General features: G+C 30.3%; 1 protein-coding gene across 8 annotated transcripts in view; it reads left to right on the top strand.

Moving 5' to 3' along the window:
- The window catches only part of LOC113521187 (protein NDRG3), a 95,616-nt gene that overhangs the window by 26,013 nt on the left and 45,801 nt on the right, over positions 1-23,802 (top strand). For all 8 annotated transcript variants that reach the window (XM_052895434.1, XM_052895437.1, XM_052895438.1 and 5 more), the window contains one exon: positions 12,186-12,303. In XM_052895434.1, coding sequence (XP_052751394.1) covers positions 12,186-12,303 — 118 coding nt within the window. The remainder of the gene's footprint in view (positions 1-12,185; positions 12,304-23,802) is intronic.

Here is a 23,802-nt window from a genome sequence, read left to right as displayed (position 1 = left end):
TTTGAGAGAAGAAATCAAAGAAAAACGTCCAGGTTTATTGAAAAGAAAAGTCTTGTTTTATCAGGACAATGCGCGCGTTCACACCTCTGTGCAATCCATGGCAGAAATCCATCAATGTGGCTTCGAATTGTTACGTCAGTCCCCATATTCACCGGATTTAGCACCGTCCGACTTTTATCTGTTCCCAAAGCTGAAAAAATTTTTAGGTGGTAAACATTTTTTTACAAATGAAGAGGTCATAGCCGCCATGGACGCTTATTTTGAGGAGTTAGACGAAGATTTTTTTAAAACGGGTATCGAAACCTTACCGGGTCGATAGAAAAAGTGTTTTGAGCTCGGCGGAGAGTATGTTGAAAAATAAAAATAAAATTAAAATCGTGTGGTTTCATTAATTATGTTAGGCTAAGAACTTTTCAAATGACTCTCGTAGATATAAACAGAACATTAATAAGATGAATGATTAATCAGTGAATGTTTCTAAAAAGTTGTACCTTTTTATAAAAGAAAATGCTTCATATCGAATCGAAACATAATAAGACAAGCCTTGAAATTTAAATAAAAGAAATAAAGAAAATTTATGAATTAGATAAATAAAATTTTCTAGAACAGTTAAGCTTTACTTAAAAACGTGATTGTAGAAACGGAAATAAATATCACGTTTTTCCTCTTTACAAAAGGTATTAAAATTGATATGAAACGCAATACAATAAGTATATTCCAGAGCGTATCGCATATACTAATTAATAAAGTTTTGCTTGTATATAAGTGGCTTCTCAAAAAAGAATGTTCTCAATTTACGTGTATTTTTTTGGGTATTATGCGTGATATCTTAACCATTTTATGATGATTTTTTTAATATATATATAAGTTTTATTCTGTTATTCGTCCCATATTAGTTTCATCAGGATAAGGCCTGCTGCTTTTCTTTTCTATATATTGCTTAAAAGCCTTCTTTGCTTTTAAGCAATATATATTTGTAAATTCTCCTTAAAAAAAAAAATAAAAGATTTTGTGAAAAACAAAAGAGTTTGTTTTAGATGGATGAATCTGCTTTAATTTGCATATCATATGTTTCAAATGATTATGAGCTATAATTCTCTACTTTTAGGATAGCTGCCATTCCCATACACTTTTTCCCTCTGAATGCAATTAATTCATTCGAGCACAATATTTTAGCTATAATGGGTCTTCGTAAGGTTTTAGGCGAAAAATTAATCTAATTATGTTCAATGAGAATCAGTTACTTATTTTTAAGTAGGTATACGTTAATTACTGTACTGTTTTTTATGTGCTTGGCATATATAATAATAGGTCTTCGTAGATTTTTATCCAAATAACAGTACATCAGTGTATGTATAAAAATATTTTCAATGAGTTCCAGTGAAAATGGTTTTTACATTGTTCGTTTATTTGGAATTATTCTTAAATGACAAGTTTATTATTTAAAAAAAAACAAATTATGATAATTTATCGTCAATATTGTTTACTAAATATGTTACATATACAAAACAGACAGGTGTTGAATATGTCGCTGTTGATTGCAAGTATCACTACAGAACAAAAAGTGTCACTCGATTTATAAGACACCTTCAAATTTCCTTATCACAGTAAATTGAATACTTGCAGTTTACTTGTTGTACAATGTTGTCACATATCTACATATTATGTTATTTAAAAATATAACGGCATAATATTTTTTTATTTCCAATAGTACACAAAATTACAAAAATCCTTGAACCCTGAAGAAGTTAAAAATGAATCTACATTAGTATGATATTATTACACGAAACGGAAACCGGGACGTTCATTAAGAAAGTTCGATTACGTGATTCTCGGTAGTTGGGGCAACTTTTGAGTTGTTTAAATTATGTTCCTCGAGCGCCCATTAAACGATTGTTTTAATATTTTGCTGCCCGTTTTGCCACTGTCATGGGCAGTAAACATGTGAAAGGTAATGTATATATAATAGGGTGACTTAATTTTATATGTGAACAAAATTTTATTAAACTTTGAAATAGAATTGGAATTAAACCTAACGTCAACATCATTAAATTGAATTTCGCTATGTACTCGTATAAGTTAAGACTTTGAATTAAAAATAGATGAGTCATAAAATTGTTGATGAAACATAATTTTAGCAGCAAATGTTACGACTTTACTACTACTATCAGGTAAAGTACTGTAAGCTTATTTGCCATTCTAAGTTGCATAAAAAAATGTGTATGCATAGTAACAAATGTACAAAATCATCGTCGACATAAAATTTTCTATAGGTTTGATCAGGCTGTTTTGTTGCATTCCGTTCTGTCCATAGTGCTGTTTATGTTTATTGGCAACGTTTACTACTTTCAATCATAATCACCCTCAATTCTCTCTCAACTTGTTTGCCATTCTTAATTGTATATAAAAAAAATTTGCTATCCGTCGAGTGCCATTTATAGCTCTGCAACTATATGACTGGTGCCTTAAGTATTTGTATATAAAAACAGCCCTATACCACATCTTTACCCGCTTAGAGTCCTTTGTCATCCGTACCATGGGAATTTCAGGAAACTTAGTAAAAAATCCCTACATCATAAAAGAAATTTATCTAAGAAGAAGGTTCTTTATTCAACTATATATTTATATTTGTGTTGCCGTATATCTTCGCCCATTCAACATCGATTTGGGTGATTCTTCTTACAATTGATATGATTTATTTCCGTAATTTCCATACTAAGTTTGACACAATTTAAGTCGCTATTAACTATTCAAATCAATCAAACTTTCATTAACGAATGATGATATTTATAGGTTATAGCGTGTTGACGTTGATTACATGTACATATCTATAGCGAGTCCCGGCTGTAAAATAAATCGATATTTGGCCACTTTATTGCATGAATCATGTGCAGCAGTGCGCTTTCATACTGTGTATAGCTATTTACTACGCCCATCCATTTAATCCTAGAAGCCACAGCTTATGAAAAACACCAATGTTATTCCAGAGAACTCATTCCTTGGCCTATGAATATCAACTATATGGTACTACGATAAGTATAAATAATCGATTCTTATTCTTAAGGTACTTCTCTCGGTATATATTCAATTTCATTTAGAGCATGTTTCTGTGATAATTTTACCAAATTTAGTTGCCTTTTTATTAAGTTTATTTATTTATTTAAACTTTATTAATTAATATAATGTGGCACAAAAGGCAGACGTATGTAATATATTATTACATACATTATATTAGGTTTTATTGAAATTGACTATAATAAATAGTCCTAGTGAGTGAAAAATCTGTATTACAAATCGAAATACAATTCGTATTGAATACCCCGTCCCGCGCTCAGGGCGAAATATATAAGTAGACTTATACAGTTTCAATCAAAGGGTTATTTGTTATACATAATTAATCATATTATGACATAGAATGACAAATTTATTTATTATTCCACAATAGAGCCTCGGATATGAATTATTAAAATTGTTGTTCTTATTTATTTACTTATGAGGAGAAAAAAGCCGGAGTATGAGGGATGCTGTAATTTGAGTGCCTTATACAGCACCCGTTCATTAATATGCTAATATATTAATGAAAAGGTTTTGTTAACAACGTTGTGAAGCACGATAACGTTAATTTGTAACAGCTTGTTTAAATTGTATAAATTGTTCGGGCGAAATGACCCACTTTTTTCAATATTGTCTTTTGCTTTTTAAAAAGTTGTTTACGCGTTTTTCCCTTTGGACTGGGGGAATATTATCGCTATTTAATCATGTCCTGCAAAGGTTCATTTATCGAATCATTTTACTTTATGTTCATTTTATTTATTGTAACTCTTTTTTTTTGTCTCTTTTTATGATTTAATTAAAATACTAATAATTTTAATTTACGATCTTACTTATATCAATTTCGTATATTATATTTGAAAGACGTTTATTTTTTTATTAGACAATGGGTTCGTGCTTGATCTTTCCAAGATTTGATCTAACCTCGTTTAGAGTAAGGCTGTATATTTTAGGTTTTATTATCATTATTTCTAGATTTCGGTTACTAAGAAAAATATATAAAGTCGTTTTATATATATATATATATATATATATATATTAAAATATACAAAATTACGCATATACTAAGTAGCATTGTTACATTTCAATTGCCTAAATAAATATATTTATTTTCAACTTACTTCGAAAAGAAGGATGTTCTCAAATCGGTTGTATTTTTTTTTTATGTTTATTACCTTATACTCGTAACTCCGTTAGTTATAAACAGATTTGGAAAATTCTTTTTTATCTAAAAATATATACTTACAAACTGGTCTCAAAGAAATTTTATCAAACTCTGTTCAGGAGTTTAGTTTTTAAATTAAATAACATGTTTTGCCAAAATTTAAATTGCTTTTTATGTTAAACGCAATCTGAAATTATCTCAGATACATAACATATATTACTCACTCTCCATAGGTACATTATATTCTACAATAATACGTACGCTAATACATTTAGGTATGTACAGCATTTAGAATAAGGTGACGTAGTGCCAGATCATATTTCTAATGCGGGACCAAAAGTTTTGTCTGATTTAATTTTTGATATTATTAATTAAAAATAATTGAGTCGTGACTAATATTTAAATTCATTGTCTTTGCGATTTTATACTAGTGATCCATCTCAGCTTCGCACGTGTAATAGAACATATATGCTTATATTTTGTGCATCAGCTTGCTGTGTACTATGAATTAGACGAGTGTAGTAGTAAGTTTTCCTTAAAAAATAGACATACGCCATTGCGGACTTTTTCGTTGACCTTTAAAAGAGTAACAATTCCACCATACATTGTTTTCTTATTTTTCAAACGGTTTAGGCAGCATTTTCGACGACAGCTCCCTGATGGCTTGATTTTTCCGACTTTTCAACAATTATCGTCATATTACAACTATTTAACACAGCACCTTAACGAATTATGCATTTATTTCTTTCTCAGGAACCACTCTGTTGATAAATGAAAACCGCATGAAAATTCCTTCAGTAGTTTAAGATCATCGTGATCATACAGACAGACAAAGATGATTGGGGACTTTGTTTTATAATATATAGTAATTAATGATGTTACGCTGTAAGACTAATTAGGCTCCCTTTAATTTTACAAGTACCTTACTAATATTATGAGAAATACGCTTTAATGGCTTAACAAATCGCTATAAAATATGGTATACACGTTCTGTATAGGATGGAGAAGGGTATAGTCTACTTTTTATCATAGTAAACGTATCCCGATCAATCAGCATAATTAGGTTACACAGATAAAGTCGCGAATAAAAACTCGTAGTTAATAAACGGAAACTTCTCAATAAAGGATTACATTCTCATTGCCATCGTTCTTCCTAAATGAGATGTCTTCCTGAATGACTTTCAGGCCTTCAGGTCATCATAGAAATCTACAAACCTATTGTCTACTAACTTAAACCCGTAATTTTATTTGTATCACCTGGCTGTGTTGATTCACCCAGATAAATAGTAACCTAGGTTCTTCTCCATTTATTTATTTATTGACATTCGATCCGAAATAGTTCGTGTAAGCTAAATTTTATGACAATTAGTTGACCTGCTTAAAATTGGCAGCTAGGAATAATTTATATGGAAAAAATAAAAATTGGGTCTTTAAGTTTTTCCCCAATATTTTTCATTCTTTTTCTCTTCATCTTATTGTTTTTTTGAGAAAGCTGATTTTTTCATTACCTTATTTAGACTTTAACGAATATTAGAGAAAAGAAATAACATAGAATAATACTGAAATAAATTGTTCCAAATCTATTAAACAATTACCGTATGATCTAACATCATCACCCTATATGTGAATACGTATCCCCATTTCGTATCTTAAATTGTAATTCAATAACATCAACTATATACATAAGTATGGAAGTTGATGAGGCATGCATAATTTACAGTTAACGAATTCCATTTGGCGTAACCTAATTTAATCTACTCAAATATTACTAATTATCTTGACTGTGTAATTGACTTTATAATTTAATCTATAATTAATATCAGACAGTGTTTGATATATCTACTTAAGTAAATGCTTAGATAAATTTTAATAATATTTTAGATTTGTTGGTGCACAGAATTTATGTCGAAAAATAAGAATTTTTACAGTAGAATAATTATCCCCCTAAGAAAAAGTCCAATTTCGTCGAGTGAATTTTATACATTATTTATTATGTATAAAATTCTCTCTTTTTATATTTATTTACTATGTATAAAGGTGTTTGGTATTGACGGTCGGTGACAGATTACGTAATGATACGCTTTTTATTCCTCCAGGCTTTTTAATCAATCTTGATTTAATAGAAATATGAGTTAAAATTAATGCTAATGTGTCCGGGTTTCTCTCTCTCAATTACTTCCAATGTGGGGTTGCCACTGGCAACCCTCACTTATCCCATTTTTTACAGGAAACTGTATGCTACCGTGTATAGAAATGAATAAACTCCCTGTGGTGCAAATTTTATCAAAAGGCTCATTATAATTTATTATATTATATTTGACTATATTTACCAATATTATTACCTACTAGTGATTAGGCCTGGCTTCGTACGGTTACATAGATTTTCTAAAATAACATATAGCCAATGTTACTCGCTAATAAGATAACTTTCTGTACGTGAAAATATTTTTTAAATTGATCGAATAGATTTTGAATTTATATATTACAAACAAACAATCAAACCTTTTTCCTTCATAATATTATTATTATAAATTTTCACCGGTCAATCGTAGGTTGTGAGTAACTGAGAGCAGACAGCCCTGTTGCATTTTATTATATTTTCGCTCAACTTTCTTTCAAGATTCATTAAAAATTTTTATGCCTGCAGACATATGCGGCGACTATTAAGAGAAAAACGCTCGTAACTTGCGAATAATGACAAGCATAGGATTAAAACTTCAATATCTTTGTTGAAAATATATATAAATTTGTAATATACATTTACAAATAAAAACAAAGGACTGACAATTTAATAAATTTAATGACAATTTCTTGAACATACATATTTACGAGTATTAGTAAGGCTTACTTTCATATTATGATGTTTTCGATCACTTTTTTTTTTATAAATAATCTTATAAGCTAATTTTTACGATTCTCATACAAGTATGTAGGATTTTATACGAACGTTTATTTTAGAGGCAAAATATATTGATACAACAATGTATAAAATTTTTTCGATTTCTTGAGTTATCTTTTATCTTTCATGACACATTCAAACGTTTCGTCAGTGTCGATTCTATCCTCCTCTTGAAGAATTATTTATTACTTGTGTCGATCATTCTGTGAATATTTTTTTATTTCTTGATATTTTTTCTTTCGTTCATTGTTCATTCTTTTCTTTTATTCATTGTATAAGCCCTTTGTAGAAGTCAAAATAACAGTAACTGTAACATTAAATAAAATTAAAATGGGCTCATATTTAGAACTTCCAATTCATTTTAATACTGTCATATTTGTAGATTTATTAACTAATTTAGGAACTGAAGTATTTTAGGATCTAAGTATTCCATAAAGAAAAAAATAAATAAAGAAAATATCACAGAAAGAAAATTAACACTATTATAGCTAAAGATGATCTCATTCAATGGACTTTTTATGAATACAAAAGCTTTTTAAATTAATAGACAAAAGTTGATACTGATCGTATTACATGATTGCATTTGGATATAGGACTAACTGTTGAAAGTATAATGTTAGCCATCATACGCAATATAATTTTCTAAGCCCATCATCTATTATGGATCTTTTTTTTACGTAGGTAATGTCATACTGATTGAGTTAAATATAATATTATATTTGGCTGTGTATCTACTGTTTAACTTTACAATATATGCGCATTAATTTTTTTTAAATATACCATATATTATATTTTAACAAAAAAATTTGTTACATGAAAAAGTATTAGGTAGTATTTTTGTAAGTTTTATTGAGTTCTTTTCTAATCTGAAAAAAAAAACTTTACAAAGTGATCTTAAAAGGTATAAAATTCCCGATAAATGTATTGTGTTACGCCTATTACAAATCTAAAAATTTGTTGACCAAATTTAGAACTGCGAGAAAATCCGACATAATACATGGAAAAAGATAACAGTACTCGTTTCCCGCCAATATTATCTCAACTCATCCAATCCCCTCTCTAATTCTTTTCCGCTTCGCCGGTATTAAATCCTCTGTCTTACTACTCGACGACATTTTGCAAGATTGTGATTTTACAATGTTTAACAGTTATTACGCTTTGCCTAACAAGCAGTTTTATTTAATTAGAAGTTCTATTTAAATTATACTTATCTGAATCTGCAGAATTTTCTGTATTACCATTTTAAATTAAAATATGTTTTCAGTTTTCTTTTATAAAAATATTTACTAAGGCGCTTTAATCAGAAAATAAAAAAGCACAAGCGATAGCAGATGGCATTTTTCTTTGTATATGTATAAACAACAATATTATAGGGTATTAATTTCTGTATTACCACAGAGTTTTAGTCAGATATAAATCTATATATAAAAAAAAATCGTTGCTAGGCGAATTATTTAGCTATTTCTAGTCTACGCGTCTGCTATACGGCCAGAAAATTCAAAGCCCGTATTTCCACAGTTTCATTTTCATTCGAAATCCAGACGGTGTTACGTAACAATTCCTCGCTCCCGCAACGTAATTCTTCCAGCTCGTGCAAGTTTCTCAGTTGCTCCTTTTACATTGCTACTTTTATACCGAACGCTACTACAGCAAAGAGGGAAAGGAACTAAATACAGTATCGGCTCTGAACTCTCGTTTCATTCAGTAGACGTCGTTCGCCGAGAAAAAGTATATCAGGGATTTAATGTATCCTCTGAATTTTATGATATATTTCATCGTTTGTTATTCAGTTCGGAGCGTGTTACAGACGGTGTTACCTCGATCTGAATGTATTCTACTCTCGATGAGCGCTGCTAAAGAAATCTCGCTGTTGGATCGATTTATCTATCAATTAGTCTAGTAAAATATTGTACGAAATACACTCAATTAATACTTTTTTGTAATAAAAACAAAAAAAAAATACTCAAAAATATTTCAATAAAAACATAATAATTTCCGAATAGTCTAAGATGAAAGATACCGCCTAAGATATACGTAGAAAATAATAAAAAAGATACAGTTTATTTGAAGACGGGAAGCCTTTCAATAATTTACATTCCCTCAGATAATAAGACAAACATTTATATCTAAACTATAATAAGATCTCTAAAACCGTAAATTGTAAACTTTTTTCTCGTCCCTCTGGAAAATTATAAGTAAGTATGGGCATTCAAAAAATGAGCACAAATTGCGTGGCATAAACAACCAAATGGGTGGCATTCCGTAGAATATTAACAGCACCCACAGGACTCGTCAAAGGGAAGCAATCAGTAGCAAATTGTTTAATTACAGCACGTCCTCCGTGGGTACAGTGCTAATATCGATCACGCCACACTGTAGTACACCTAGAATACACAGGAAACATTGTACCTGTTTGACATATTAGAATTGTTTGATAAATAATATTATATCAAACTACCAGAGAGGAGTTATGTTTTTAAATGTACGACTGGACTTTTGGCGCAATGAGTAATAGTTATATTGGAGAGTTTTATGAAATTTTAGTTCATTCACCTTTGTCTTTTCAACGATATCGCAGTTTACTTTTTAATTACGTTGGTGTACTTTTTGCCCCAACATATTTGACACTAGTATGAGAAAATAGTCTGTTTCCTATAATTATTATTTACATTATTAAAATCTGAAGATTTCTTTTTATTTTCTTACTGGGAATTCTAAAAGTTATTCCTTTAATACACGATAGATGGCGCCTCCCCTCGTATCAACCAAAATGTATGTAACAAACAGAGTTGTGTATGTGACACTTATTTCGACATGTATTTTAATGGAAACGTATGTTGTGACACGTGCACAACAAATTTTTTTGATTGTCTGTTATATTAGTAAGTGACATTCACGTAGATTGAAACGTTTGGTAACCGTTATTCTCTATCGTATCCCCTTTCTTCCAGTATGCCAAAAGAGGTGATTAAAGGAATATACTACACTAGTACTCAAGTAGGAATTAAAAAAAAAACTATTGTGTACCTACTAAAATCAACATTTTGAAAGAATAAGCTTTAAAAATGGTGGCTTTATGCGTAAAACTTTTTACAGAAAACAATTAGATACCAAACAATACGATAAAATATAATACTAAGATTTGGCCGTCTTTAGTTTTTTTTTACATTAACGTTATAAAAATTCTTACCTCAATTACTACTTTTACATTATGAAGTCATCCATAAAAAGGAGCATGTTCCAAATTTAATTTTAAACTAGATATATAAACCTGTTAAGCAATACGTGTGTCTTGTCTTTTTCTCTTCTGTTACTTTCTTTTATTTATCCTTTTTGAAACGCTAGAATCATAGTCATTTTGCTTCGTCTTTTTTAATTTAAACAACATGATAGAACTTACATAAGAACTGTTTGTAAGTTTTATGGAGTTTTTATAAAGTTGTAAATCTATTTCCAATCGACTTCAAAAAGGAGGTTTTTAATTCAGTTGTATTTTTGTTTGTTTATTGCGTCATAACTTCATCAGTTTTAAACTGAATTGAGAAATTCTTTATTTATCAAAATCGTTATACTTACAGATTGATCCCATAAACATTTTACCAAAATTGGTTCAGTAGTTTTGGTATTAAGTTAAAATAACTAGTTTTATCACAAATGAAGTCTATTTTTTGTGGAGCATCACTACGTACTAATATCAAATCATTCACCATGCACCCTCCAAGGTTATATTAGTTAAAACAAATATATCAGCATGATTTTAAAAATGTATTCTACAAATGGAACGAAATATTTTTTCTGAACGAAACATGGATCGAAAACGACATAAAAATAGGGAGGCTTTAAATTTTTTATCGATTTTCGACTCTTAATGTTTCTCACTGAAAAAATGTTTTATTTCTCCGGTAGAACACATCTTTAAAAAGGTTCTGATTATTTAGATATCATTCTGTATTCGATTATTTTAATGTATCATTGTTATGTTATTCATAAAATTTGTTGTGTTGTTAATGTTATTAGTATATTTAGAAACCTTCCCTAGTATACTTTTGTATGCCAACTCAGTTGGAATGTTTTTAGTAACTTTCTATGTAATAAAGAGAAATTTACCATAGTTATCTATTTGTGAGCTACAAATATCATATCTAATAACAATCCCTTTCATTCTGAATTCATAAACTGACATCTCGTAAAGCTTTCACACAAAGTGTCTTATGAAACGGACGTTCGTTAAATTAAGGCGATTTTCCAAAAACTTTTAATGGAGTAAATGCTAATACGTCTGTTATACGTCAAGTGATATACCACGCGACTTTATAACAATTTCTATTATATGTATAATATCACATATGCAAATGCTGCAATGCGAATTGTCAATGCTCAGTTTCCAATTATAAGCAGTAACTTTTAGGTAGTTGATTATGTTATATATCTAATCGGTCTATTTACTATTAGACAAATATTATTTCATGCAAATTATAAACTGTATTTATATAATACAGATTCGACCAAGCATCGCACGGGCTCAAAAATAATATTAGCCTATGTTACTTATCGAAAATATAACTTTATAGGTGAAAATCTTTTAAAATCAGTTGAGTAATTCTGAGTTTGTACTAGTTTGTGCTGAGTTTGTAATAGTATAGATATGTAAGAAATAAAAATTAGTAACAAAATTTGAGAGACTAGGTAAAATAGAAGTGACATTAATGAAAAAGTATAACTTCAACAAAAATAGTCTTACAATCGTAAAAAAATAATACGAGACCGTCACGGAAATCAATCACGTAGATTACAAAAAGTATAATTGAAATCGTTTTAACGAAAATTTAGATTTACTTTCAAAAACTACATGTGTGTATTCAAAACTTCTCCCTTTTTAAAGTCGCATAATAATTAGTTTTATATTTCGATTATGCTCCTTGGGAAAAGTTACTCACTTATCTTACATATTCTTACGGTTAAAAAGGTATCTAATGTTTCAGAGCGGTATTTTTGTATTATCTCTGTATATGATCAATATAATTTTTAGGCAATTATTAGAAAACCCTAACGCACAGCATATGTCCACAGATTTCTGTTTCCAACCATTCTTCAACTTCGTGGATATGCGAGCTCTGTTGGAGAACTTTTGCGTGTATCATGTGAATGCACCGGGACAAGAGGAGGGCGCCCCGAGTCTACCGGAAGAGTGAGTACTGCACAATTTCAAATTTCGCTTCAATTATCTTTAGAATGTTCATTTCATAATTGTTTCTTGTTTGCAACTAAAATTTTTTGAAGGGGCAACCGACTTATGTAACTCTCTCCTTCTTATTATGTAACCATCTCTTTATTTCCAAAAGCGACATCACACTTTTATTCATATCTCTTTTTTAGAGAAACAGCTTTTAATTTTTACGTTCAAATATCGTATCCTATGTGTACAAAAATCAGTCAACTCAAAAACGTTGTTCGTTGTAATACAGAGGTTATTTAAACGAAAAGCCACTACACAACTGAAAAATTGAAAAATAAAAATAGGTAATTTATAAGTTAGGTAATTTATTAATGTAGGTAAAAGTTATGAGAATCGCTGCTTCGGATTACTTTTAGATAGATGGCGTTATAGATGACACGAAATTCACTGGGTCATCTAGTCGTAGATAAAAGACAAATAAAATTATATAATCGTTATCGCTACGTACTGAGTCCAAAAGATAGAGTGAAATGCCAACATCCGGTGTTATTTCTTTCACATATATACGAGTACGGTAACCAAAACATATTTATCGATAGAATCGGTCGACAAATTTGTCTATGGAGACAAGTTAATTTTTATGAAATTATCATGTATAAAGTCGCCTAACTTTATTCTCTCTATATTTTATGTTTTAAAGGGGAATCTCTCTGTACGTTAGTAACTTAGACATTACTCACAAAGTCCTTTTCCGATTTGAAGCTTTAGCAATCTTTTAGCTTTTAGTAAAATCGTCTCTATGAACATTATGACGAACAATGTCGTCGATAGAAAATTTGTGATATTTATTTTACAGCTAAAACGTTTTTCTTCTGAAGTAGCTCAGAGAATACAGATAATGTAATAATTACCGCTGTGTTGTACTATAGAGGACTAAGTAAAGATTTTGGTATAAATGCGACCATTTATGTGCCTATCATGTCCGATCGCTTGCAATAATTACCAATAAATTGTTCCCATTCTATGCAGGGATCACACGACAATCATTTATTCATCCCAATTATTTAGGATTAGTACGAATAAATATCTAAATTTTAAAGTACCTAATTAACACAAAAAAAAAGGTACTATAGTATGACTTTTTTTTAATTAACGGTAATGGAGCGGTAGCCCGGCCTAACGAGACTGGTCTAACACCAATGAGGAGGCGAGACACCAGTGAGAGATGATGGACGAGAATGGACAGGTCATCAATTAGTCCATCATAATTAATACACCTGGAATTCAACATGATGGTTTCCGAGGGGGGGGGGGGACTACGTGGAGGTCGACCTGACAGGCTATTTTACTAGTAATCCGCATTACTAACAATTCCTTCCCCTCACTGTAGTATAGTTAGGTCGTCCCCGTGCTATAAGGTATTATATGAGGTTGTATGTTTTTAAAAGTACATCTATTGCGTCATAAATTGATCTACGCTATATTTCTTGAAATATACTGTACTGAGTTAGGATTAAAATTAGTATCGTTAGTTTATGCATCGATCGATATTCGATTGACGTAAGGGACGTTGCGTACTGAAATAAATGAACAGATAGATACAGCATATTATTACATATAAATGAATAAAAAGGTCTAGAATACATAAAAGGGGCATTGCCCCGATGATTACCTATCTATGCGTTTTCAATATTGCGTAATAAGACCGATAGGGAGCGATAAGGTATGCCGATATTTGCCGCGCCCTTCGTAAGCTATGTATAAAAGACTATTACTTATTAATTCAATAGGTTTGTATATTTAAAATCATGTCACGTTGAAGTACAATAAACAAGTGTAATGTAAACAGAGATAAATCCTAAAGGTCGTTTCGCAAATGACGCGGTGTATACAATATAGTTCTAATCTAAGTGTAGCACATAAAAATTAAGGTATTTAGATACGTTCTTTGTAGAAATAATTTTCTGATAATCGATAGACAACTAATCTATCGGTTTCACAAACAGTATCTATCGGTTTTGGGAAAGTAAGTAGTGTTACTAAAAAGTGCACGTAACAAAATAATAAAAAGTCGACTGTTAAAAGAAATGTTTTAAAATTATATTGAGCGTGATCTCAGTAGCATAGCACGAGGGGCTGCTAATAAGTTCGCGATCTAAGATAGGTACCTAACGATGACTCATCATCTCACTACTGATAATACTAATTGCGTGACTCCTTGTAAATATAAATAATACCCCATTTTTGTATTTATTTCATTAACACTTAATCCCTGGAACAATTAACAACACAATGTCAGAAAAAATTGGAAATTCTCGCGATTTGTAGCACCGCACTGTAATTAAATTCCTTGTTAAAAAAGAAAATACACCAAAACAAATTTTTGAAGAAATATCATCGGTTTTTCAGGATTATGTACCTTCATATGCGATAGTAAAAAATGGGCTTGACTATATTAAACAAGGAAGAGATACGTGTGTTGGGGACTCTCGCCCGGGACGCCCAGTAACGTAGTGACCTAAAATAAACGTTAAAAACTCGAACAATTAGTACTTACCGATCGAAGAATTAAACTGTGGCAAATAGTAGAAGAACTACAAATTAGTAAGGAACGAATTGGAGAGATTTTACATAGACATTTACAAATGAAAAAAGTTTGTGCGTGTTGGGTACCGCGAATGCTCACATCGCTCGACAAACAGCTCGTCTAGTTCTAACTCACAGTGACTTTTTCTTTTTTCAAATTTAAAAAAGGAGTTACAAGGACGAAATATACGGATTTAGATGAAGGCGGCTGTAGTAAAGCATTTCGAGGAGAAAACCGAAGAATATTTTTTCAAAGGCATAAAGAGTTTGTAATCACGATGTGAAAAATGTATTTCTCTTGAAGGGAATTATATTGAAAAATAAAACTATACATTCATTAAGCACCTGAGACTGCGAACTTATCATACACTCCTCGTATATGTGTACATTATAATATATATTTCAAAGAAGATTTTTATTTTATATTTTAATTCTATTATACATAAATGTGAGATGAATACAAAATTTCACCCGCTACTAAATTTTAATTATATCATCCATCGAAAGGTATATTGTTCAATAAAATTAGACTCATCAAAGTCTGAATATCCTATAAAAAGTTCTCGTGGTCATGCATAAAATATATACACGCTGAATTGATAACCTGCCCTTTCATTTTACAGTCGACTTCGAAAAACGTAGGTACAAATATTTTTTATGTGATCGTATGTTACACGATATCTCGCTATGTTATTTGGCACTGCTTTTGTTGAATATCTTTATTATATTGATAAATACATTTGGAACAAAGTTCTTCCATCCAAAATAAACAAAATGAACTAACCAAATTCTAAATACAGTTATGTGTCTAATCTAGTATGCAATAGTAATACATTCATAGTGATCATTACGTTTAAACATTGCCGTACTAAATGCCTAATATCAATGGTGAATACATTTGTCTTTACAATAGGTTCCAATGTAGATAATTAAAGTATGTTTCGCAACTTCAATTCTTATTCTAGTAACTAGCAACCAGACCCAGCTTCGCAGGAGTAGACAGAATTTTCAATAATCAGTACACATCATAAAAAAGTTTCAGCCAATTCATTTGATTGGTTAAAGCATTTTATATGTAATTCTTTATATTGATCTAACTTATTTATTAATTAACTGATTTAAATAAACGCTAAATGTTAAGTGGAACAAACCGCAACAGATTAATAAAGCCATTTCTGAGATAAGCATGTACAAATGTACAGACAAACAGACATACAGAGAAATAGGCAAAAATTCTAAAAGTCACTGGTTTGGGTTCTATTGCATTCATGAAGTCCTCCTATAATAGTTTTTCTTATATATCTTCCATGGGCAGACAGCGACCAGTTACGATTTGATTATATGTATTCAGACTTGAATTTTAGGATTAATCTTTGAAATTACAATGTACTAGCTGTTTCTCGCGGCATTGCCCGCATGAATCACTATATAAAGTATTCTAAATATTAAGTTAGTATATATGCCAAATTAAAATACGTTCAGTTGTTTAAGCGTCTCTGAGTAACAAACATACAAATTTCTTATCCGTCTTTAGAAACTTTAACAATATTAGTGGATATACGCAATATGACCATTCTAAATAACATAATCAAGTATATGTAGTTCATTTTTAAACACTGTTAGGTATATGAGCATTTGTATTCATGATTTACCATAGCAGTATTGTGTTTTACATTTTACCTTCATGCTTTTTATGTTTTACGAAATTCATCCAGAAATATTGAGTAAAGAATAGAAAATAACTCCATTTTTCTGATAAGTAGTAAAACACAGTTGTGTGAATGTGTTTCATTGCTTTCCCGTAAAACGTCGAAAGGAACGACCGAGTGATGTAAACGTTTTTATTGGAGGCGAAGTGTCGTATAAGCTCGTTCCTCGGATGGTTGTGGAAGGTTATCTTTTTTATAGTCTCTGCATATTGAGTGTTTCAGTGTTTAGAAAGCTTGCCAATATCGATGCTAGTGTTAAACTATTCTCAATTACTTTTTGCTAATTACTAGATTGAATATGTGTGGGATGGGCGAGCAAGAGTTCCACTTCTTAGTCGAATGTATAATGAAGAAAGATTCAAAGCGCTTTTTTATGCAACTTACATTATTACAGCTTTGTAGACACAATGAAAATATTTGAATTTAGAACGCGGAATCGTTGAGGTTAAAAGATAACTTCTTGGTCGGCCGAGCATAACAGCTTAAAACGTCGTAATTTTTTTATTTATTTATTTATTTATTTATTCTTTAGTACAGGTAATGTGTACAAGGTCTATTTGATATGGAGCCAACATAGGAGTAAACCCAATCGATTACAAAAAGATTTGTCAAAATCTGATCAGAATCGGCGACGTGAGAGGGTAAAGTGGCCACAAAAATTCGGAAGGATTGGAAATCGTCTTTTTGAAGTCGCTTAAAACGTTTTCGTTTGCATGGATGCCTTTATCCAATTCGTGTTTCTGCTGCCATATAGCTGTGTCTTGCATGGCTGAGTTTCGGTTTGAAGGATGTGATATGGCGTTAAAATTACTTAATATGTAAGTATAACATATCGGTCCTTAAAAATGGCAACGTAGGTATGTTTTATAGATGTCACAGTGTATTTTCTAGTAACCATGTAGTCCAACTTTCTTTTTATATGATATATAAAAATATGTATTATATATGTGATAGCATAATTTTTATGATACTTAGAATGGTAAGCAATCGAAAGTAGTAATTGTCGCCTTTAGACATAAACTTATTTATTTTATCCCAATACAAAAAAAATACCGATTCCCTTAATATGTATGAACATGAATAAGGTTTCACTGCAATCGGGATACTGAGCAACACGACACGAGGCTTGGAAGCCTCTGATTCGGAGTAGTGTGAAGTATACATGTATATGTGGTAATATCTCTGGACATTGATCACTGAAAAAAGGTCTTCACCAATTTTGATATTGCCTATACCAGTCGCATATAATATACACTTCAATCGGGTGGTTAATTTCGGTGTTATTTATTAGATAACCGATATTTAATATATATATTGCCCACTCATGGTATGGAATATTAACTGGTTTCAAATGATGAGCATGATTGGATGTATATCTTAATCCCCACACAAATCGACTGGTACCTTATCCCAGCACTGGAACAGGTACGACTATAATAAAATCACTTTTTCGTCGTGGCAGTGAGATAAAAAACCTTCGATATTTTTATGTTTATTCAATATTCACTCTAATGCGATTTTCCCACCTTCGACACGTCACTGAGAGAGAGTGAGCGTTTTATAAGCAGAATGTAAATATACATGTAATATTTCACATTTGGATTTTTTCGCTTTTTTATAGAATTCTAAATGTCATTTTCACTTGCTATTTGATGATGAAGTTATTAGAAATTGATATTATATTCATAATGTCCTTCAAGCAGTTTCTCTTCTTAATCTCGTATAAATTGAATCCATTAATTTAGTAGTCAAACATCATATAATTTTAAGTTTAAGCATGAGTTTAAAATACCTTTAAAGATTTATTAAAATTAAAAAGTTTATTGTCATGAGCACTGGTCCAAGCAGTCAAACGTGCGGCTCTACAAAAGAGCGGGTTCAAACTCCGCACACTTCGAAACTTTTTCAATCAGAACATTATCATCGTACTTTTACATTACTTTTTTATTAATTTTATATATTATTTTATTATTGACAAAAATATAATTAATATATTTTCATGCAAGTGTATTCCAATACATGAAAAATATAAACAATTACTTAATCTTATTAAATTCGACTCGATACCACTATTTTATATTCCACTTAATATTTGAAAATAAAAATAGATATTACATAACAAAGTTTCAATCATTCGAATTTATATAATTCTAATTTTCATCATCTATTGTCGGCTAACAAAATATTTTATTTACAATTATAAAAAAGCTGATCATCTGTATTATGGTGCATTACTTATAACGGAGAAAAAAACAATCTTCCTCATGTACTCGTATGTGATGTCAATTTGCGCCCTATAAATTAATTTCCTGATGTGATCACCTTTTTGTTAGCAAATTATGTTCTTTGCATATACATGTATCCCTTGGCGTGTATTACAATTGGTTTAAATATAATAACCGCTATTTAATATTTAATAAATAGATTAAACACAGTTAAAAAACACTATTTTATAAAAAAAAAAACTAAGTAGTTCCCTTTTTTAATGTTTATCTTATAAATTATATTTACTAGTCATGTATAAATTATATTAACTGGTCTTATATACTTCATATTTACTTGTCATTATAAATTATTTTTGCAGCTAGAAAATAGAATTTATAAGACAAACATCTTGTCTTTATATGTCACTGAAATTAATTTTGGATTTAGTGTGACGTGTTTGAATTTCCAACGAGATATTAAAATAAATTAAGGATACGAAAAATTTAATATTGCGTACAAGCCGTGGGCGTCGTAAGCCGTCGTTACTTCACTCGTATTGCTTAAAAAATATTTTTTAAACATACTTACTATACATAAATACATAACATACGCGGTAATGGGAATACCCAAAATAGAAATACATATAGAATATATTACAAAACATTTGTTTATAATACAGATAATTTACTTAAATTATATCTCTTGATTAGAAACCATAAAACTTGCAAATTTTTATAAAAAATCATTATTCATGAAATAAAAATAAAGAACTCGTTTTGCTGAAAATACAATATCGGTGCAAGAGATGAAAACCCTATAGCAAGCCAACTAATCATAGGCATTCGGCTCTTTTTATCTGTGGACCAATTAAACTATCGACAAAAAATGGAAATAATTGCTGTAAGCCTTTATATCTATTTTTCTTGTACCACTACCCCACTGAAAATCTGTCATGAAGATAATAAATTTTACAAAATTTAAATGTAGTTCGCATTAGGTCCCAGAACAATGCAGTGCAGTCGTGATGAGAGACAGAAAGCTTTATTACTTATTTCTGAGGGTTAAGAATTCCAGGCCTTTTACTCAGTCGTCGCAATCCATTGAAAGGGTTGCTCTATAAGCGATTTATTGAAATTCTACGTCCTGTGAAACCATTTGTAAACAAATTTGCTGTCTGTATAAATAACAAGCACAGTTTGCCCCGCAAAAAACATGGACTTCGATTCTGAGAAATCACAATAAACATCAAGATCTTTTGTAAAGATAATATTGAAAATATTCGAATTTAAAAGACGAAATCAGAATGTGTCTACAAGTAGATTGTGTATCTTAATTAGTTTATTTCCACAATGACAATCGTCACAAAATTAATAGATATAATCAATTCTATTGTAGAAAGAATAAAAAACGGTTCTTAGGGAAGTAAGCATGGACACAAAAAATATTAATGATTAACTTGTTTTGGTAGTAACTTTAAATTTTCGACTTGTTTACACATTGTATAAATACACAATCAGGACTTAACACTAAATAACACCACGATCCGATCGTATTGAAAAATGGATGCGAGTGAACTAGTTACATCTACAGTCTCGATACTCAGATTAAATATTAAACAAATTTGAATAGTAGAACTATTAATACATGTCGCATATGCTTTTAGCGGTTTTTTTCCATTTATAAGGAACATCATCCCTAATGCCAACCACCTGTTTTGTGAATGTGACACACCATCACACAAATGGAAATATAATTTAATTCCATTTCTCTTTTTACGTAGGTTTTTTTTTAATATTTAATAAGCAATTATGTAACCAACTAATTATTTCCAAAAAGAGGAGTTATTCATTTCATCTTTATTTTTTCATAGACTATAAAAATACAAATATTACGCAATATCTTCGCCAATTCTGAATCGATTTCCATAATTCTTTTTGCAATAAAATTAAGATACACTTCCCCTGTTAGTTATGCCACGATTAAACGAAATATTTTGCTTGTTGCGGAGCAAAATCTACTTGCAGTACGATTTTGGCTGTCTGTCTGTATATATATTTTGGCATCATGCAAATACTATACCAAATTAAATACGCTATTCACAGATGTGTGTTGCGAACTCCTTAGTTATTTTTAAAGGTTTTTATTTTTATTGTATTTTTTTATACTTTTGTTTCCACCAATTGTCACTTTTGCTCTTTGCTGTCGTAGTCTATTTTTCGTAGTTTTCTGTATTATAGTTATTTTCCTTTTAAACCCATTGTTTGATTACAACATATACATCAATATACAGTCCATAATATCGCCCACAGATGTGGTTCTGAAGGTCTGACCTAAAAACTAGTATATGTTTTATCTTGACACGTCATTTAAAAGTGGGTTTCCTGTTTTTAAAATCTACGCATACGAATTAGCGTTCAAAAATATTCATCTCTAATAACCACTTTCCATCAGGTGAGCTGTGTCAGTTTGTTTGCAGTTCTAGGTATCATAACAAAATTAGAAAATATGTATGTAATATCTCACCGTCCGTCAGTTCATTCAATTCGTTTTAAAATAAGAATAGTCGGATTACTACTACTAGTACTATTAGGAAATTGATATTTTATAAAATATAATAAAAAGCATTGTTCTTTAACAAAGGCTACTGTCTTTAACCTTTTTGTAGCATAATATCATGGAAGCAAGTCGTAAAAGCAAAATGTCAGCATAATGTAAAAGCGAAATGTCTAATGGCATGTATTAGCCAGGGAACACGCTTATGACGTAATGTTACAGATATGTTATACCAGAGTAACTCATTATACTATTACTGTGACTGCTTGTCGCGTTTCATTTGATAAGTCGCTTAAGCATGATTGAGTAGCAAACATCGAAACGTTATGCTTCCATATTTATAATATTGGCAGGTAGTAGGATTACATAATAGGACGTGGATTTGTTCATCGTTATATCACATTTACAAAAATCGTATGCATGGATAAAAATTGGAATTGGATAGAAATCCAACATATATTTTTGCTACTAAGCAGTTGTGTTCGCATGGCTGTCTTGGTTTGAACGATGCAATATAATAGTGAAATTTTTGATAGGGAAGTACGAGTATATGACCTTAGTCCTTATGAATGGCAATAGCAACTCATGAAGAGTACCAAGGTTGTCAGTTATTTTGTAATGCGCATGGTGTTGTACTTCATTATTAACTTAAGATTCTAAAATACGTAAATACACATAAACAAACAAGGGCCCCACTGTTTCAATAGAAAATTTCTCGAATTTTTTACTGAAAGTCAATAAAAATGAGTGGAATTTTTATACTTTGTTTATAATTGTATAATAGCTAATTAAATTTTCAATATTAAATGCTTTTCTGACATAAGATTTCTATATTTAACTTGACTTTTAGAAATATTCTGAATATAAACATATTTTATCTTCGCCTAAAATTTTATTATTTTAATAATGAAATTTTAGGATAATGTTTTTTTAATTTTAAGATGTTGTTTACATCTTAAATACTTTGTATTTTTAGGCTATTTCCAAATGATGGCAGTTCTGACTTCGTCTGTTTTTTGTAGCTATGTTACGCAATACATCCCCAATAAACTGATGTACCAATTATTTTTGCAATCTATAGTCATGTTGGTCTAATTTTAAATTTCATTAATTTTCATTTTATTTTATTTTTTGCAACGAATGAGTGTTCCTTTTTTTAATTTAAATACTGCTTATAGCGAAGCAAAAATTATTACATAAACCAAAAATATCGTCGTTCATCAATATTTGTGTTTGGATAAACTAAAGTAAGTAAAGCCTTTTATACGGAACAAAATAACAAATACTGCTATACCTTTGAATTGATATATATAGCTTTTTTAAACATTACAGGCTCGGCTAAGCTCCCGGAGTATTTTATTAGTAAATAGAATAAAGGCAAAAATTATACAATGACATTTTAAATATTCTTTGTACATTAAGCTTTGTTCGTTCGCTGCCCTAATTTGTTCACTCAGAGAAGCTGTTCAATCATTTCAAACGTCAATATTGCTCTAAATAAAATGTAAATAATTGCCCGTGTCTCACAAAGCTGTCTGTAAATAATTATCTAAACATTATTGTTTTTCTCAACACATAATATTTCTATAATAACATATGTGTTTGTTATATTTAATTATAATATTCCCTCACATATAGATTTGCTTGTTCCTCAAGCTTACTGTACGTATCTTGTTTTACTACTTGGCAAGCTACTCGTAAATGACACACCTGATGAAAAGTACTAACCCTCACCTATGGAGAGGGATTTAAAATAATGGAGACACCAGTCCTCTTTGCTAGCAATGTAAATGTGTGTGCACCTCCATATGGTATCCTTGTTAATTCCTAATAAAATTGCTAATGAGCTTATTCTCATTGTTTCATCCTCGTCTATAGACATATGGAAAATTAAGAAAAAGATCTCGTATGAAGCTACAACGCAATATTATGTTGTCAATATCCTTATTTTTTTTAACTTATGTATATTTTTTTATCCGTTGCCTATATACATATATAATGGAAAATTAACGAACTTACTGTGTTTTGCCGTTTCCGACAATTGTTTCTTACTTTATCTTCTTCAGAGGACATTTATATCTTTGTTTCTAAATAACTGTTACATAAATAGATGATCAAACATGGTGATTCTACACCATGTTTGGTCTAACGGTCGTATTTGAGCCACCTCGAGAAAGGGTCGAGAAAGGATGAACGGATGTCCGTTTGGTGACGGAATAAGAATACAACGTGTCACTCCTTTTTCGCTCCGGAATGTCGTAAGAAACGATTAAGGAACAATACTCTTTCACCCAGAAACTATTGTATGGATTTGAATGAAATTTAGTACATGAATCGGTTATATTCTAACTTAACGTGTACATCCTATATTTATGAAGGCAAGTGAGAGTAATGACCTTAATATTACAGTCATAGGTTGTTTACCATTGACCAGATTGCCAATTATACCCACTTCAAA

This window comes from Galleria mellonella, unplaced genomic scaffold, assembly GCF_026898425.1.
Source record: "Galleria mellonella isolate WM207_F2 unplaced genomic scaffold, CSIRO_AGI_GalMel_v1 utg28, whole genome shotgun sequence".
NCBI lineage: Eukaryota > Metazoa > Arthropoda > Insecta > Lepidoptera > Pyralidae > Galleria > Galleria mellonella.
This window is presented reverse-complemented; position numbering and strand designations above follow the sequence as displayed.